This window comes from Protomyctophum bolini, assembly GCF_963924005.1.
Source record: "Protomyctophum bolini genome assembly, chromosome: 11".
Lineage (NCBI taxonomy): Eukaryota > Metazoa > Chordata > Actinopteri > Myctophiformes > Myctophidae > Protomyctophum > Protomyctophum bolini.
In genome coordinates, this window is record NC_137872.1 from 3776194 (window position 1) to 3796575 (window position 20382).

Sequence of the window (20382 nt, forward strand, 5' to 3'; positions counted from 1 at the left end):
GTCACAAGGTTGACGCGACATTGTAATTGGCTAGAAACATTAATTAGTGGGACGGGCCTAGAAAGAAAGTGACACTGAAAATAACACTGAAGCACTGAGAAAACAGTTTTCTCAGTGCTTCAGTGTTATTTTCAGTTTAACTTTTATTCATTTTTCACGAACAAACAAAAACAGACAAACAAATGGACACCACAGAGTATGTTGCCAAACATCTTATGAATTATAGAATAAAATAAAATAAAAATGCTTAATAGGAGATTTCACACAGACAGTATATTTCTGGAAAAGACAAATATACACATGCACACAAAGTGGGAATAGTATTGGACAATAAAGTACAACAACAGAGATTTGATCTTGTTTCTTTCTTTCAGACATTCAGTTTCATTTATACTCTAGGCCTACCTATATATCATATACGCTAAATATGAATATTTAAGCTAAGGGTTTAAGCATATCAAGACTAAGTGAACTAAGTGAGTCAGAAGTGAACCTAACCCATTTGTTTTCAAAAGACTCTCCATTCTTTCAAGTTAGCAGTCATTCCTCTCCATTTTAAAAGACTGGAACAAGAACCAAGAAGTCAGTCTTAAACAGATGGAGGTTCTGCCTGTAACTGTAACCATTATTTACAAGTAGGCCTAATGGCTTTTCCCCCTGCAGACATGATATGAATATTTTCATAAGCTAGCTGTCACTTTCTGTAATTTCATCTGGTAGTGGTAAATCTCCCAGATATAGCAATAAACAGGAATCTAATATTTGCATATCCAGAATCTCCTGCACTTTCTCCAAGACATGTCTTTCCAAAAGGTGTGAATTCCTTAACAACCACAGAAAAAACAGTTCCATTGAATGAATGAATTTTATTTATTTTTATAGCACCTTTCCAAACATAAAGTTACAACGTGCTTTACAGACAGGTTAGAAATAGCCCTGAAACATGACTGCCATGATGATTATCTCGTATGAATACGAGAGTCATGTTTCAGGGCTAGGTTAGAAACAACAATCAAAAAACAACATCAAGATTGATGATGGTTTGCTTCCACATCTCCACAGTTTTTCATGTACAATAAAAGTGATTAGTATTTTTTTTCCCTCTTTCTCTCAGCCTCCTTATCGTACGTGGTCCAAATAGTGTTTTCTCGCGAGATCCAACGCATGCATGACACAAAAAAATCCCGTAGTGATGGCTGCGCCGCCTGATGCGGAGAGTTTAGAGTCTCGTATCAGTAAGTATTTCAAAGTTATCCGTTGCACTGATCGCTCTTTAGGGGAGACGGCCGCGATAATGGCTGTCCGGTGAAGGGCCAGCGGCGGCCTGACAGCTCGTGTAGCGGTGGCTGCGGAGGAATATCGGCTCACCATCAGACCAGGATGCTAACGCGTTAGCTCCCCCTTAGTTAGCTGTTGTGCTAGCCAGCTGTCAACAGCCTTGTGTTAGGAGCGTTAGCAATGAAGCAATAAGCCCTGGCCGTTACGTTAGTGACTCCAGCCAGGCATAGCAGAGGTTACTGCCAAGACATAGTGAAGAAGACACCGGCCACCATGCTAACTTCTGCACGAGAGGGACTGAACCATTGACAGTCTCACTGAATGGGTGTCATGAGTCATGTATACATGTACCAGCACTAGGGATTCAATAAGTGTAGCTTTGATCTCGCTGCAAAGCGGGTGCCTACTGCCTATATATGCCGGGCTATGCTATAGTTCCAGACATTGGAACTATTCCATTGAGATAGAATGGTGGACCCTACCCCTAGCCCTGAAACAGGACTGTCATGAGCGTCATGGCTAGATGGACCCAAACATTGGAACTATTCCATTGAGATAGAATGGTGGACCCTAGCCCTGAAACATGACTGTCATGAGCGTCATGGCTAGGTGGACCCAAACATTGGAACTATTCCATTGAGATAGAATGGATGGTGGACCCTCTTGTAAACAAGTGTAATGCAGTTTATTGGGTCGTCCACTCGCAGTTAACAGTCTTTGTATTGAGTTGTGAACTTGTGCTTGAAATGTACTGTAATTCTGCAAACTGTTAATACATATTTGTATTTATTTATTCAGCACAGTATAAAAACAACACAGTGAACATATAAATATAAGAAGGGTAAAGTTCTAGGCTGAGGCAAAAAAGCCCAAGGGGCTTATATGAGGCCTCTACCTATATAAATTATAGAAAATAATAGATATTTCAATCAATCAATGAGATAGAATGAGCACTTCCGCATTCCATTGTTACAATGGGAGTCAGCACTATATAATAGTGTCGCCACTCTCTTACTAGATTACTCTGAATAAAACATAGCAGTGGTTCTCAACCAGTGGTCCGTGGACCGGCAGAGGTCCTTAAGGAGAGGCGGGGTTCCACTGTGGTAGCCTCGGTCCCAGCCTTTACTCATCCGAGGACCCCTCCTCATCTTGAGGACCCCCCTTGAAAAGGAGTTGCTGCAACTCGAGGGACAATCCATAGCGATGTTTCAAAATATAAATAAATCTGTGAAGACAAAGGGTTCCATGGTGGTCCCCTTAGCAGCTAAACCATGGAGAGTTGGTAACCAAACCAAATGGACCCTTATTAGATATTTAACCCATTCTGAACGGGAACCCATTTTGGTGTTAGCATCATGTTATGCTTTAGCTATTGAAAAATAGCAGATCTACAAGCTCATAGCGCGCCACCGAGTGGCGCGCTACGAGCTTGTAGGTCTGCTATTTTTGAAAAATCGAAGAACGACTGACATTTTTTAGAATCTGATCTCAGGTCAGAATGGGTTCATCAGACCAGTGTGTGTCCAGTGGAAACCTCGTATGAATCTGATCTCAGGTCAGAATGGGTTAACTCCTGAGTGCGTCAAATGAAACCTGTACGGGTCCATTTGGTTTAATTTACGCTCTCAATAATTACATTATTTTTTTAACATCTGCATTACTTACTTAAGTTAATTTACAAGAAGTCTACACAATTAGAGAATGTAGAATAATTATTTTGATCAACGTTTGCCTGTCGTCTCTCCTAATGGTACCAACATCAACACAGCACGGAATTGTGGACAAACGCTTATCCAACGACAACACAATATTCTACGTTTTCGGCCCGTAGAGGCTCAATCTCATCACATGGTGGTCTGCGGCTCAAATGCAGACTAATTTAAATAACGGCCTTTCTGTGAAAAGGGTTGAAAACCACTGAAACAAACCATGGGGCATTGTTGTAATATCAGTAAGTCAGACATAATGAATAGTCTAAATAATGTTGGATTCCTCCTCAACCACTTGACTTGACTTATGATGATTTCCATCAGACAGAGCCACAAACCCGTTGAACAGAGACACTGACTGGGCCAGCATCCATGCCTTCTGTGACCAGCTCAACAATGACTTGGAAGGGTAAGTGGACTGCCCAGTGATGGGGTAAAGTAGACCCTTTAAGCAGTTACCATTACTCATAAGAGTGTGCAGTGTGCACCCTAGCTGTGCTCAAGCAAGGTCACAGAGTGACCGAAAGATTCCTATATAGTGTCTGAAAAAGGAGAGACACGTCAGAATTCTCCAGGACAGACGACCTCTCTGCCTGGCCTGCGCTTCAAGGGGCGCCCCGATCAACAGACTGATATGATCTAATCTGATTCGTGATGTAACAAATGTCCCAAGAAACTAAATAGCCTAGCCACCGAGTTTGCTAGCGCTCTGGGAAAACAGAGCAGCTGAATTCTTTGTTTTGATTAGGTGGTGAACGGTGCTGGTTTGATCCACGGCTAGAAGCCGTTTCAACCAATCAGATTGCTTCCTCCAAAACGACCTGTTGTAGAACTGAAGTTAGGGGGCTTTGTGAATGATTACACCTTTTCAGCAATTGCTCTGACTCGTGCAAGACTCACTCGTGCAATCTGACCACTAAGTACAGTAGCGTGAAGAGTGAAAATTATTCATGACCATGACCTGTGTTCCAGACCTCAGCTGGCCACCAGGCTTCTGGCTCACAAGATCCAGTCACCACAGGAATGGGAGGCCACGCAGGCCCTGTTGGTGAGTTCAGAAACCAGAGACCATTGAATGAGTTACACTAACTTACAGGACCAGGATGTTGACGTTGTTTGTTTGTTTTTATTTATGTGCATGGTCTTTGATGTATACCGTCAAGAAACATGTTTGTAGATCTGCTCTTTGAAACGCTCATGCAAGTGAAACAATCCGTACTAACCTGGGACGTATTTTAGTGAATAATTTTTTATTTTAGCCAATCTGACAGTGTATGTGTTTTGGGGTACCACCATTTACAATTTAGGCATTTACTCAGACGCTCTTAATCCAGAGCGATTTATATTAGAGGAGAATTCCATACTAAAAGGCTTTCTTACCTTTCTTTGTAGTTGTTACGTCCCCACCAAAGAGGTCCAGGTGTTATTTTGTGCAAAATCTCCTTATTGGCTATTTCCCATACCATAAGCCCTAAATTAATTGCATTGAATTGAATGGGGCTATGGGGTGTTGTGCTAATTTGCTTATTTCCATCGCTCAAAATTATAATTCTTTGTACATATCCTCTCTTTATAATGTAAATAATATCCCAAGTGGAACACTTTACTACTTATTTTGATGGAAATAAGTGAATTAGCACAACAGCCCCATTCAATTCCCATTCAATTCAATGCAATTCATTGAGGGCTTATGGTAGGGGAAATAGCCAATAAGGAGTTTTTGCACAAAAAAACACCTGGACCTCTTTGGTGGGGAGAGTTAGTGTCGAAGTGTCCTTGAGCAAGACACTGAACCCCTAATTGCTCCCGATGTGCTGGTTGGTGCCTTACATGGTTTCCGCTGCCATCGGTGTGTGAATGGGGTGAATGTAATGCACAATCTATGTGAAGCGCCTTGGATAGAGGCGCTATATATAAATGCACCATTTATCATTTATTGTGTCTCCAGGTGTTGGAGACATGCATGAAGACCTGCGGGAAGAGATTCCACAGTGAAGTGGGAAAGTTCCGCTTCCTAAACGAGCTCATCAAAGTAGTGTCTCCGAAGGTAAGACCAGGGATGGGTTCCGATTAATCTAGTATTAAAGGGTCAGGACAAGGGTCCTCGTCTCCAACAAATCTCGCATTATTATTCCCACTTATTATTCCCACACGCTCAAAAATGCATTGCATGGGTGACGTGTTGGTCATGTTGTGAACGTGTAGATCGACTGTCGTTGCTACCTTCGCGTGACACTGTCAGCCGCTCTGCCCCTCACCTCTGGAACTCCCTCCCCTCACTGTCAGCCGCTCTGCCCCTCACCTCTGGAACTCCCTCCCCTCACTGTCAGCCGCTCTGCCCCTCACCTCTGGAACTCCCTCCCCTCACTGTCAGCCGCTCTGCCCCTCACCTCTGGAACTCCCTCCCCCCTGACATCAGAAACATGGACTCTATCACCATATTTCAAACTCACCTCAAAACCCACCTGTTTAGGCAGGCTTATGACTCTGTCTGTGTGACCTCTGTGTCTTCTGCTGCAAGCTGTGCCCTAGTTTTGTTCTGCTCTTGTTTTAACTGTGTTCTTGTACTGCTTTTAACCTGTATGTCGACCTTGAGTGCCCTGAAAGGCGCCTTATAAATAAAATGTATTATTATTTATTACTGTCGTGCGACAAAGTATAAAATAATCACTTTTAATCCTGATCTTCCTCCTCCTAACTCTATACCTGCTCCAGTATCTCGGCTCACGCTCTCCAGAGCCAGTGAAGAAGAAGGTTCTGGAGTTGATCTACAGCTGGACGTTGGGTCTGCCTGATGAAACTAAGATCACAGACGCCTACCAGATGCTGAAGAAACAAGGTACAATGGCTGTCTACGTTTTTTCAGCCCTAAACACACCAAAGGGTCACCATGCAACTCCTTCGGGTCCAAACGGTTGCAAGGAGTTAACGCTAAAACCGTCTCAACCCTTTGGTGTGGTTTTGGGCCATTGAATTCCATGCGTTGAATCACTAGGGTCAACGTGCAACAAGACATATCACACTGCAGTGGTTAGGGCAGGGTTCCCCAATAAATTTTCCTCAAGGGCCATATTTTGACTAGGGTACCAGGCTGGGGGGGCCGAGTCAGCACGCGCGAGGTCTTGGGCTGAAATTAATGTTCAGGGCAAGACCCCATTTGAAAAGGACCCCCATGTATGGGATGCAAATCCCATACATTTTCATTGCAGCTCAAAAGGCATCACAGACACAGAAAAAAAATCCCAGACCACAGAAAATCCACTGAATGTTCAAAGTTGAGGTCATGAAACCTAAAAGAAAAACGAAAAATTAAAATAAATGAAAATCAATGTCATGAAACAAGATTGCTCTCAGTCTCAAGCAGCGTAGCCTAGTTTACTCGGGAAAATTAATATACTAGGATCTCTGAAACTCATGTAGGTCAGTCTAATTTTGGTTAAATGCTTTTTGTCTTGCATGATATTTATATACTTGCGAAATGTCATTGCAAGTGAAATGTCATTGCCTGGTGACTGTAGACACATGTACTGTATGCTCCTTGGAGTACGAAGGTTCAAATCCGACTACTAAGGATAATGTCTCGTGTGTCTCCTCTCTCTGAACCCCAGGTTTCCTCTACCTTTTAGACTCTCCTATCGGAATAAAGCATGCAATTATATCTAAATATGTTCTTGTGATTAAGATTACTGTATTAAGCCATTATTTCTGACCTGAGATCAGATTCTAAAAATGTCTTCTACACATCCTGACAGTTTTCTGAAAAAGCTATGTTTCTATGTCAGTCGTTCTTCGATTAAAAAAAATAAATAGCAGACCTACAAGCTCGTAGCGCGCCACTCGGTGGCGCGCTATGAGCTTGTAGATCTGCTATTTTTCAATAGCTAAAGCATAACACAATGGGTTAATGTGTGTGTTAAATCCTTTGTCTTCTCATATTCTCTGTTTGAAACCCCAGGTATCGTCAAACAAGATCCAGACTTGCCTCCCGACAAACTACTGAACCCGCCCCCACCTAGACCTAAGAATGCTATTTTTGAGGACGAGGAGAAGTCGAAGGTGAGGATTTTTGCGAAAACAAAGCAGTTTGTTTCTTCTGGGGGTTTTTGTTCTGGTGGTGGATAATAAAACAATCCGTTGTTTTGTCAGATGCTGTCTCGCCTGCTGAACAGCACTCACCCCGAGGACCTGAAAGCAGCCAACAAGCTCATCAAAGAGATGGTCCAAGAGGTATATGGTCCATTTCATTCTCCTTTCCTCGTTAAAGTTTCAGAAAAAGTGCATAACGATTGATAACGATTATTATCGATCAGGCTCTTCTTATCGAGCTCACTATCGTGCATTTTCTATTTTATGAAAAGACGGGAGATGACAATAAATTGTGAACAGAACAGAACAGAACCTTTTGAACAGAACAGATAACAGATGGAAGTCTGCAATTGATATTTTCACTTTTGCAAAATAATTTTGAAGAAACTGTGAACCCATTCTGACCTGGGAACGATTCTATAAATGTCTTCCCAATCCTGACAGTTTTCTGAAAAAGCTATGTTTTTATGTCAGTCGTTCTTCGTTTTTTCAAAAATAGCAGACCTACAAGCTCATAGCGCGCCACTCGGTGGCGCACCGAAGTCTGACATCAATATCGGTAGAGGGCTCTATTTAAGTCCACAGGTTCATGTACTTTTTATTTGCATTATAATCCCCATAGGGGGGATTATTTTAGATCGCCTCATATAAGAACTGTGTTTGAAAAATAATGTCACCCCGGCCACTTCACTCATATGGATATGAAGAATCAACTGACTGAGAGAAAACTCTAATGCTACTGCTACTGAATTAGTTACATTTTCGCTAGAAGCAGACTGTATAATATATGAGTGACTGACTGTTGCAAACGATACAGAGACACCTCCCTGACAATATAACGATACAGAGACACCTCCCTGACAATAACGCAGAGACAGCTTGTTTATATTTGGACCACAACGCTTATAGTAGACGATATTAAGATCACCCCATGTTATTCTCCATAGAGAATTAGAACCAGGCGAATGGAAGGGATGAGCGAGTTATGTCAGGACTTCGGTGCTCTATACCTGTTTAAATTGTATAAAACAAATCCTTGGTGGTGTGTCCCCTCCCCCCCCCCCCCCCAGGACCAGAGGAGAGCAGAGAGGGTGTCGAAGCGCGTCAACGCCATCCAGGAGGTGAACGAGAGCGTCTGTCTCCTCACTCAGCTGCTGGAGGACTACGACCGGAACGCCGTTACGCAGAGCAACGGAGAACTCATACAGGTTAAAATAATATCTGGGATTTATATAGCGCTTTTCTTGATACTCAAAGACGCTTTACATGTGTTGGGGCCAGGGGGGGGGGAACAAGAACAAAAAAGGACAACTTTATTACAAATTTCAGAACCGCAATCGTCAACGCCTCGATCTGCAATTTCTTCTAACTGGTTAGCTGGTATGGCTACTAAAAACATCATCATTTCACATATTGTGTTAGGACACACGGCGCTATTGTGTGTGTGTGTGTGTGTGTGTGTGTGTGTGTGTGTGTGTGTGTGTGTGTGTGGCTTCTTTCGCGCTGTTATCCAAATTGTGGAGAGATTTTATTTTGCGTGGTGAACGTGGAAAGTAATGTTTACCGTGTTTCTTCACTAGTCCGATCCAGTTTGCCGGCCACTGCAAAGTGTTGAATGGTCTCTGTGTGTGTGTGTGTGTGTGTGTGTGTGTGTGTGTGTGTGTGTGTGTGTGTGTGTGTGTGTGTGTGTGTGTGTGTGTGTGTGTGTGTGTGTGTGTGTGTGTGTGTGTGTGTGTGTGTGTGTGTGTGTGTGTGTGTGTGTGTGTGTGTGTGTGTGTGTGTGTGTGTGTGTGTGTGTGTGTGTGTTTAGGACCTATACCAACGCTGTGAGAAGATGAGACCTACACTGTTCAGATTGGCCAGTGACACAGAGGACAACGATGAGGCTCTAGGTAAGGATTTATTTTTATATTCCTTTCACATCATGATGTTGTTTATTTTCCAGCTACGCACACTGTTGTGAAACAGCCTCTGGCTTTAGGCTTAAAGGAGAATTCCATGCTAGAAGGCTTTCTTACCTTTTATCAAAGAGGTCCAGGTGTTATTTTGTGCAAAAGCGCATTATTGGCTATTTCCCCTACCATAAGCCCTCAATGGTGGTTGGGTTTTTGTGCTAATTCTCTTATTTCCATCGAAATAAGTAGTAAAGTGTGCCACTACTTGGGATACTATTTACATTATGAAGAGAGGATTGAGCGATGGAAATAAGCGAATTAGCACAACACCCCATTGCCCCACTCAATTCAATGCAATTCATTGAGGGCCCCACGACGGCATCAAGGCCCGCCAAAATACATTTTAGTCGACTAGATCAACTGTAGATTCAGTCGACTAAAATCTTATGCTATTTAGTCGACTAAAACTAGACTAACGCTAAAGCATTCCAGGTGACTAAAGAAATGTGACAAAAACTAAATGAAAACTATTCAAAACTAAATAATGTAAATGTTGTGCTTTGTTCCCCAGCGGAGATCCTGCAGGCCAACGACAGCCTGACCCAGGTCATCAACCTGTACAAGCAGCAGGTGAAAGGAGAGGAGGTGAACGGGAACAACACCGCCAACACACACACACGCACAGGTGAGGAACAAATCCATGCCGTTACTGTTACACACACCTCCACATCTCCACTAGCTAAAGAGTGCTGGGTTGTGCTCTGAAAAAAGCTGATCTACAAGCTCATTGTGAGCTTGTAGATCAGCAATTTTTTGTCCAAAGGTGCCCTCTTCAGCCCCCGGCCCCTCTAACGCTCTCTGCCCGTCCTCCCCGCTCCAGGAGGAAGCACAGCATTGCTGGACCTGTCGGGGTTGGACACGTCGCCTCAGTCCCCTCCGGCCTTCCCAGAGTTCCCTGCTCCCGCCACGGACAACCTGAACGCTCCCTCCTCCCACGAGACGGGGATCAGTCTGCTGGACGACGAGCTCATGTCACTGGGTAACAAACACAGCAAACGTTGGGTAATCTGACCCAGTGGTTCCCAAAGTGTGGTGCACCTCCTTGTGGTGCGCGAACACAAGGGGTAATGGCGGTTTTATGGTGTTATTTAACAGAAACTAAGCTAACTAAGAAGCTAAATCCGGTAGACCACTGTTGTAAAGAGATGTATAGAGCAGTGTGGGAGTGTACAGAAATTGCAATATATTGATGCATGGAAGATATTTAATTTGTTACTTCTCTTTGTTTCACCCAGGCTTGAGTGAAGGTACCCACACATCCAACCCTGCCTCCCAGCCCGAGGACTCCACCGCATGGGACTCGTTCCAGGTGCCAGTGAGCAGTCATTAACAGTTCCATTTAGACCGGAACTCCATTCTACTAAATGTTTTCTAAATCATGACAGTTTTCTGAAAAACCTCATGTTTCTATGTCGGTGGTAGTCAAACTATTTCATGTCAAAGAATGTATGGAATGCATATGCTAATAAAAAAACAACTTAATACTTCCTATGGATAATATGAGCATCAAAGGAATATTTTAAATACTTTTTTATTAGCATGTGCATTCCATACATTCCATAGGGCTGAACCACACATGGACATAATGACAGCATCAACTTGCGACAGGAGCCGTTCCCATTGAGTGAAATATTCTCTTATTTATGAAAGAAATTTTAGTTACAGAGGGCAAGTATAATGTTTTAAGGCATATTTGTCTTTTTAGCCAGGGGATCCTTTTAAATATTCCGCGGATAGGTTTCGTAAATTTGTAAAATGGAGGGTATGCACATGACCTCATCGTACCTGGAAGTTATGTGGCAAAAAACTACTTTCTGGCCTTGACAGCCCATTCATCCAAACAGAAACAGTCTGATTGCATTAAACAATGTTAAACTCACCAACATTCCAGCTGTATGTCATAGAAATCCACCATAGAAACGATATGAGCTACTTTCTGTGAAGAAATGCCCTGCATTTGATTATTTTTTAAAGTGTCAGTGTTTGGAAGTGCTTGTTTTCAATAACATTTTGCTGTCTCCTGCATTATGTGACATTTAGAAACGGGTGGTCCGTAGGACGGTTGAGTGATTTCCAACGAGTGCTTCCAAACTCCAACACTCCTCCATGCTGCTCAATGTTTTGTCACTCAGTCTAGATGAGCACTAACCCTAACCCTGTCTGTCTCTGTGAAACAGTCGTCGGACAGCATAGACACAGACAACATCCCAGCAGCGCCCAGCTTACTCCTGAGCCCCGACCCTCCGCCCTACTCCTCCAACTCCCAGCCTCTCTCCTCGGGCTCCACGCCGGGCAGCTCGGCCCTGGACGAACTGGACCTGCTGGGGAAGGCCCTGCTGCAGCAGAACCTACCTCCACAGAGCCTACAGGTCAAATGGTAAGAGTGACTCTGAACTACTGCATGCTAAACCTAACACACATTCTCTCACTCCTCCGATAAAGTCCTTCTGTCTATTCCTACAACTAGACTCAAAACTAAGGGTTGTGGAACGCCCTGCCCCTTGAGCTGAAGAATGCAGAGTCTGTCGACGGTTTTAAGAAATTGTTAAAAACGTATTTATTTGGTCAGCACTTTATTTTATGATATATTTTTACTTGATTTGTTGCATCTCAATGTTTTACCTTCTATTGTTGTTTCATGCCCTTGTTTTAACATGATTGTTTTACCTTGTTGTTCAGCACTTTGTAACATTGTTTCGAAGTTTTCAGAAAAACCTTTTTGTTTCTATGTTCTCAAAAAAACATCGTGTCAAGGAGTTATTACTATATGTAATTGGCCGCCGACTCCCCCCATCTGAATATATGTTGTTCCAGGGACCCCCCCCTCCCCAGAAGCAAAGATTTGAGTTAAAAAACGTTCGCTCTGAAAGAATATAACATTCAAAGATCTGCGCCTCATTTCACCGAGTGCCGCCCTCTACGAGCTTGTAGATATGCTACTTTTCAATAGCTAAAGTATAGCTTGAAAAACACCAAAAGGGGTTCCGTCCTTCCTCCTTGGGGGTCAAGATGGGGGTCCGTGGCCACAAATACAGATAATTCTGCAGGTCCTTGACATGAAAAAGGTTGAGCACCACCACTGACACAGAAACATAGGTTCTTCTGAAAACTTTTTAGGATTCAGAAGAAATGTTTTCTCAGGTCTAAACTGGTTGTTGTTGTTAGCATTACGTTATGCTTTAGCTATTTAAAAATAGCAGATCTACAAGCTCATAGCGCGCCACCGAGTGGCGCGCTACGAGCTTGTAGGTCTGCTATTTTTTAAAAATCGAAGAACGACTGACATAGAAACATAGCTTTTTCAGAAAACTGTCAGGATGTAGAAGACATTTTTAGAATCTGATCTCAGGTCAGAATGGAATACTGTCAGGATGTAGAAGACATCGTTAGAATCTGATCTCAGGTCAGAACGGGTTAAGCAGCTTATTATTATTATTTTGTGGTGTGGTGGGGGCTTCAGGGACAAGCAGTCGTCGAAGCCCACTCTGCGAGACCTCCAGAGCATGTCTGGGTCCTCCGCGGCCACGCCCAGCCCCATCCCGGCCTTCATCTCTGAGCCTCCTCCTCCTGGGTCTCTCCTGGACGCGACGCCCAGCCTGGCTGCCTCGTTGCTGGACATGTCCCCTGTTCACTCCCCTGTGGAGACTCCCCCCGCTCCGGAGGTCACCTTGACGGATGTTTTTGTACCGCTGGAGTCCATTAAGCCCAGTAAGTATATACAGGTTTGCTGGGTTGGTGGCAGTGTTGATTTTGTCGACTAAAACTAAGACTAAAATTTTTCGTCTTAGTTTTTTTACTGACGAAAACTAAATGGAAACTGAATAAAAACTAAGCTATGATAATAATAATAATAAAACTTTATTTGTATAGCACCTTTCATGACATGAAATGCAGCTCAAAGTGCTTTACAGAGCAATGAGAAAAAAGAAAAAAAAAGCAAGGCATAAACATTAAAAAACAAGCAGTAATGCAATACAGTGAGGACATGAATAACAAAAAATAAAAGATCAATTAAAAGTAATGTTGTAGAAGTGGGTCTTGAGCTGAACTTTAAAAAATGTCTATACAGAGGCTGCCTGTCGAAGGTACAGTGGGAGCTTGTTCCACGCCGTCGGCCCGTAGAAGCAAAAAGCTGCTTCCCTGTATTCTTTTGTTGCCATTTTTTTAAGTAAAGCGAGCAGGCCAGCAGTGGAAGACCTTAGGGGGCGGTTTGGGACATATTTACTATTTAGGCAGGCAGTCATGTAGGTAGGTAGGAAGGTGCGAGACCATTGAGAGCTTTATACACAAGTAAAATAATTTTAAAGACTGGCATATGTATATATGGTATATGTTTTTCAAACGGACCACTGCCTCTACTCCATGTCTGTCCCCTCCTCTCCTCTCCAGGTAGTCTGTTACCCGTGACGGTGTTCGACGGCCACAGTCTGCGCGTTCTGTTCCACTTCGCCCGGGACTCGCCCCCGTCGCGGTCCGACGTGCTGGTGGTCATCATCTCCATGCTGTCCTCGGCCCCAACGCCCGTCACCAACATCGGCTTCCACGCCCCCGCCCCCAAGGTGAGGCTTAACCCCGTTCTGACCTGAGATCAGGTTCTAAAAAATGTCTTCTACATCCTGACAGTTTTCCTTTCTGACCTGAGATCAGATTCTAAAAGGTTCTTCTACATCCTGACAGTTTTCCATTCTGACCTGAGATCAGATTCTACAAATGTCTTCTACATCCTGACAGTTTTCCATTCTGACCTGACTTGTAGTATTATGGTGGTCCGTGCAATATACCAGAGGGCCAGTTCTAATACTAATTAAATGTCATCCCGCGGGCCAAAGATAATTCATTCACGGGCCGAGTTTGACAAATGTTCTATGGTCTCTGTATTCCAGTCTATGGTCATTACAGTCTATGGTCTCTGTATTCCAGTCTATGGTCATTACAGTCTATGGTCTCTGTATTCCAGTCTATGGTCATTACAGTCTATGGTCTCTGTATTACAGTCTATGGTCATTACAGTCTATGGTCATTACAGTCTATGGTCTCTGTATTCCAGTCTATGGTCATTACAGTCTATGGTCTCTGTATTCCAGTCTATGGTCATTACAGTCTATGGTCTCTGTATTCCAGTCTATGGTCATTACAGTCTATGGTCTCTGTATTCCAGTCTATGGTCATTACAGTCTATGGTCTCTGTATTCCAGTCTATGGTCAATACAGTCTATGGTCTCTGTATTACAGTCTATGGTCATTACAGTCTATGGTCTCTGTATTACAGTCTATGGTCATTACAGTCTATGGTCTCTGTATTACAGTCTATGGTCTCTGTATTACAGTCTATGGTCATTACAGTCTATGGTCTCTGTATTACAGTCTATGGTCATTACAGTCTATGGTCTCTGTATTCCAGTCTATGGTCAATACAGTCTATGGTCTCTGTATTACAGTCTATGGTCATTACAGTCTATGGTCTCTGTATTCCAGTCTATGGTCAATACAGTCTATGGTCTCTGTATTACAGTCTATGGTCATTACAGTCTATGGTCTCTGTATTACAGTCTATGGTCATTACAGTCTATGGTCTCTGTTGTAACATCTGTGCCCAGAGTCACATTGGTTCCATGCATTTTTTGTTTGCTATGCACCATTTTTCATGTATTTTATTATTTTCTACCAATCCGTTGCGCTATGAAATGTTTCTAATTATCTGCTGGACTATATGCTACAAGAAGCCAGTTGGATACATGGGTTGCTATGGCAACAGTCAGTGATTGTGAAGCCCCGCCCACAGCTCACCTGGGGTTGATGGGCAATCACAATGTTTGGGCCACCTGGGGGAGTTTGACTCAGGCAGTGCAGGGTGAAGGAGCAGGGAGACAGACAGGCAAGAGGAATATTTCCCATGTTCTTGCCTTTCTTTCCCTTTTGGATTGTTCCCTTGAATTTGGATTATTCCCTTGGATGTGGATTATACCTCTGGATTTAGAGAACTTCTTCCTTTCCTGGAGTGTGGATATTGGATATTTGACCAGACTTTTCCAAGGAGTTTAAGAGTGGCCAGAGGAGACTGGCCACACTCTACTGGTTTGGATTTGCGTTATTTTTGGGCACCTGAGTTTAGTTTGGACACTTTGAGTTTAGTTTGGACAGTGCTACCTTTTGAGAGTTTTATTTAATTTAACCATCACGTAGAGGCCTAAGCTTGATGTCCTCATCACCACACGCTGCACCTGCCTTTGTTTTTACCCACAAAGACAAAGTTCCACCATGTGAGTTTTGAGGTTTTGTCCCAGGGCCTTCAGCCACGAGATGACCAAATCCAGGGCTTGATGCGGCCTCCCGGCCCGTCGAAATGTCTCTTTTTTTTTAACTAAATTTTTATCCCACGATTTTGTAACCCAGTTTTCTTTTTCACCCAGTGCCAATTATCTAATGTAATCCTGGGCGCTACACTTCCTCTGCCAACCTGGGGGGGCAGCGGACTGACCTCATGCCTCCTTCTATGCATGAGGAGTCCAAGCTGCTTCTTTTCACCTGACAGAGGGGAATTTCCCCGGGCGGACGTAGCGCGTGGAAGGGACACGTTATTCCGACCAGTTCCTTTCCCCTCCATCAGGCGCCCCGGCTGGCCAGGGGGAGGTAGTTTTAGAGACCAGGATTACGGCATGTTTTTGTGAGGGTATCTACCCTAGGGGACACAGGGAGAACATGCAAACTCCACACAGAAAGGCCCTATCGCCAACCCCCGCCTCGGGTATGGGCACTGATGACGCGGAGGAGGGAACACGCCGCCAGCGCCCACAGCGTCCCCAGCGGGAATCGAACCCAGGACCTTCTAGCTGTGAGGCGACAGCACTACCAACTGTGCCACCGTGCCCCTGTCGAAATGTCTCTACACCCAAACTGAAAGCGTTGTTGAACAAATGTAGAGACTGAAGACTGAATTAAGTGCTGCAAGGATCTCAAGATCAGGTAGGGGGCGCACAGCCAAGAACTCTTCACACTTCCTCCCGGCCTGTCGAAATGTCTCTACACCCAAACTGAAAGCGTTGTTGAACAAATTTAGAGACTGAAGACTGAATTAAGTGCTGCAAGGATCTCAAGATCAGGTAGGGGGCGCACAGCCAAGAACTCTTCACACTTCCTCCCGGCCCGTCGAAATGTCTCTACACCCAAACTGAAAGCGTTGTTGAACACATTTAGCGACTGAAGACTGAATTAAGTGCTGCAAGGATCTCAAGATCAGGTAGGGGGCGCACAGCCAAGAACTCTTCACACTTCCTCCCGGCCCGTCGAAATGTCTCTACACCCAAACTGAAAGCGTTGTTGAACACATTTAGCGACTGAAGACTGAATTAAGTGCTGCAAGGATCTCAAGATCAGGTAGGGGGCGCACAGCCAAGAACTCTTCACACTTCTCCAGATAGGAGATTGGATCCAAGTCACTCCCCCTGTCGCCAAAACAAGGAAACTCCACCTTGACTGGAGGTTTCAAGTGATAGGCTGGGTGAACGACACTTCTCTGGCTGTCGTCTGACATTGTCTTTGCCCCAAAAGGAATGGGTGAACTCTGCTTTGAGTGAGACTTGGCAGATGGATGACCCACCGGCATGGGGGTAGAGGTGCTAACTGGCAGACGAGAATTCATCATGTCATTCCACCGAGCATCTCTCCGCTTCAAGCAGTTCACCATTACAGAGTCAAGATTCTCAATGGAGGACGAGACAAGATCTTTAAGAGTTGCGCACTCCTTGTCAATGCGGTGATTAAGTCCTTGCTCTCCTTTCTTTGCATCTGAATACAGAGCCCCAATATCTGCGCCCTGTTGCTGCAGCAATGCCTCCACTGCCACTAACCTTTGGCTGAATTCACCTTCGACGAGGGCTTTGGTGAGGTTACTATAATGACTGTACAGTTGAGTTATTAATGGCCCCACCCTGTCTTGTGATGAAGGTGGCTCGGCCTGTAAGTCAGTGTTAGTCACCCTACTAGCCCCATCTGCAGGTTCATGGCCAAGCTCGCACCTAAGTGGAAGGGCCCTGCTAAGATACAGAAAAGGTTAGGCCCTGTCAACTATTCTGTGTCACTTCTAGGGCCGAAAGACCATAGTGATGTATATCATGTGCAGAACCTGAAGGCTTACTTTGGCCCCAAGGAGCCTCTTCCATTAGGGGAGGGGAATATGTAACATCTGTGCCCAGAGTCACATTGGTTCCATGCATTTTTTGTTTGCTATGCACCATTTTTGATGTATTTTATTATTTTCTACCAATCCGTTGCGCTATGAAATGTTTCTAATTATCTGCTGGACTATGCTACAAGAAGCCAGTTGGATACATGGGTTGCTATGGCAACAGTCAGTGATTGTGAAGCCCCGCCCACAGCTCACCTGGGGTTAATGGGCAATCACAATGTTTGGGCCACCTGGGGGAGTTTGACTCAGGCAGTGCAGGGTGAAGGAGCAGGGAGACAGACAGACAGGCTGCTGCTGTGGGCAAGAGGAATATTTCCCATGTTCTTGCCTTTCTTCCCCTTTTGGATTGTTCCCTTGAATTTGGATTATTCCCTTGGATGTGGATTATACCTCTGGATTTAGAGAACTTCTTCCTTTCCTGGAGTGTGGATATTGGATATTTGACCAGACTTTCCCAAGGAGTTTAAGAGTGGCCAGAGGAGACTGGCCACACTCTACTGGTTTGGATTTGCGTTATTTTTGGGCACCTGAGTTTAGTTTGGACACTTTGAGTTTAGTTTGGACAGTGCTACCTTTTGAGAGTTTTATTTAATTGTGTTCTGATTAAGTGAACATTATGTGATAGAGCACTTGATTTTCTTTTGATTTAATAAATCACAGTTTAAGCTTATTTGCCGATTTGTTTAGTGATTCTTATTCTGAACTGACCCACCACCTCCCTCATTTTGCCATAATTGGTTTATTTAATTGTCATTATTGTAATCGTTATACTGTATTCCAGTCTATGGCAGTGAAACTGTACTGTGTATTGTCTCTGTATTCCAGTCTATGGCAGTGAAACTCCAGCCCCCGTCAGGAGAAGCGCTGCCTGCCTTCAACCCCATCCTCCCCCCTGCAGCCATCACGCAGATCCTGCTCCTGGCAAACCCTCAAAAGGTACTTTTAGATTTTACACCTGGGGGGGGAAGTGTTGTTTTCGTCGACTAAAACTAAGACGAAAAATGTTCGTCGACTACCTTTTGCCACTGACCAAAAACTAAATGGGAATTAAATGAAAACTAAGCTATGTGATCCTGGGCTCTACACACCCTCCACCAACCTAGTCCCCATATATGGGGGGGACACAAGGGGAGAGCAACGGACGTCGCGCGTGGAAGGAACACGTTATTCCAACCAGTTCCTTTCCCCTCCATCAGGCGCCCCGGCTGGCCAGGGGGAGGAAGTTTATAGAGACCAGGATTATTGCATGTTTTACCTACCTTACCTACCTAGCCCCACAAGCAGAACCCAAATGGTACTAAAGTTCTGGCATTTGGTAGACTTTACCCCATTGGGTCCTATTCCACGGTCGGGTGCCACCTGGTACCGAACAGAAATAAACATAAATACGTCGGATACGTCGTTGCGGCGCCGTTTGAGGGCTTCTGTTGGTTTGAGTTATTCTGAATGTGTGAACTATAAGTACCTATAAATACCGCTGCGAATTCTCCTGTGCCGCGGAAGCCGTTAAGTATTTTTAATCTATGTTTGATTAAAAATGTCGCTTCTTCCTACCTTGTTTATTGACACCTCATTGTACCGCCTATCTGGCTAGCTAGTGGTGCTATAGCTATGACGTTAGCCGGCAAAGCCAACCGCACATCGGGAGGCGGTACAATAAACGGTAAATAAACAAGAGGAAATCAAAGTGACATTTTTAATCAAACATGGATTAAAAATACTTAACGGCTTCCGCGACACAGGAGATATTCTCAGAGGTATGTATAGGTACTTATAGTTCGCACATTCGGAAACCATAACAGGAAAAAATGTAGTAATACCGCGCAGACAGACTAAACGAGGAGTTTGTTTATATCCGCGTTCCAACAATTGCATTAGAAAATTTTGTAATGTCGAGGAACCCTACATAAAGCGATCATCCAAATTTCATAAAAGCTTTATGGAGGGTTCCGAGAGGGGCTAGTACCTACCATAGTTTATGTTTATTAATTGACACACTTCTTATTTTCCTTTTCACCGTGGCCTCCCAGGAGAAAGTGCAGCTTCAGTACGAGCTGACGTTCACCATGGGAGACGACGTCTTCAGCGAGAGCGGCGTTCTAGAACACTTCCCCCCTCCTGAGACGTGGGGGGCGCTATAGCATCCATCACACAGGAACCTGTCTCTCTCTCTCTCTCTCTGTCTCTCTCTCTCTCTGTCTCTCTCTCTGTGTCTCTCTCTCTCTCTCTGTCTCTCTCTCTCTCTCTGTCTCTCTCTCTCTCTCTCCCTGCTTACGCCGCCCTATAGCATCCACACAGGAACCTGTCTCTCTCTCTCTCTCTGTCTCTCTCTCTGTGTGTCTCTCTCTCTCTCTCCCTGCTTACGCCGCCCTATAGCATCCACACAGGAACTCTCTCTCTCTCTCTCTCTCTCTCTCTCTCTCTCTCTCTCTCTCTCTCTCTCTCTCTCTCTGTCTCTCTCTCCCTGCTTACGGCGCCCTATAGCATCCACACAGGAACCTGTCTCTCTCTCTCTCTCTCTCTGTCTCTCTCTCTCTGCTTATGGCGTTGGAACCTGTCTCTGTCTCTCTCTGTCTCTCTCTCTCTGCTTATGGCGTTGGAACCTGTCTCTGTCTCTCTCTCTCTCTCTCTCTCTCTCTCTCTCTCTCTGCTTATGGCGTTGGAACCTGTCTCTGTCTCTCTCTCTCTCTCTGTCTCTCTCTCTCTCTGCTTATGGCGTTGGAACCTGTCTCTGTCTCTCTCTCTCTCTCTCTGTCTCTCTCTCTCTGTCTCTCTCTCTCTCTCTCTGCTTATGGCGTTGGAACCTGTCTCTGTCTCTCTCTGTCTCTCTCTCTGCTTATGGCGTTTGGAACCTCTCTCTCTCTCCCTCTCTCTGTCTCGCTCTCTCTCTCTGTCTCTCTCTCTCTCTCTCTCTCTCTCTGCTTACAGCGTTGGCTTCCCTCTTAAGGCCCTTCCCTATCTTCCACATTAAGACCTGAGGACCTAATTAATACAAAATGCCTTCGGAAATCCAAAACCGTTTTCTGAAAAAGAAACCTTATGCATGTGGTTCTCAGACCACAGTCATAAACCCCCAGAATGATTATGTATTTGGCCGCACGGACCACCATCTGAAAATATGTTGTACCAGGGGACCCCCCCTCCCCCCAGAAGCAAATATTGGCGT

At 44.5% G+C, this 20382-nt stretch overlaps 1 protein-coding gene across 1 annotated transcript; it reads left to right on the forward strand.

Moving 5' to 3' along the window:
• Positions 1-1189: 1189 nt before the first annotated feature.
• Positions 1190-19465, forward strand: gga1 (golgi-associated, gamma adaptin ear containing, ARF binding protein 1). Its single transcript, XM_080775543.1, has 17 exons — positions 1190-1235; positions 3315-3399; positions 3963-4038; positions 4939-5037; positions 5706-5829; positions 6946-7046; positions 7137-7217; positions 8147-8284; positions 8887-8968; positions 9543-9656; positions 9852-10010; positions 10267-10340; positions 11209-11408; positions 12492-12739; positions 13421-13590; positions 18042-18152; positions 19247-19465. The coding sequence occupies exons 1-17, from the start codon at positions 1193-1195 to the stop codon at positions 19355-19357; spliced, it is 2016 nt and encodes a 671-aa protein (XP_080631669.1). The 5' UTR covers positions 1190-1192; the 3' UTR covers positions 19358-19465.
• Positions 19466-20382: the final 917 nt, after the last annotated feature.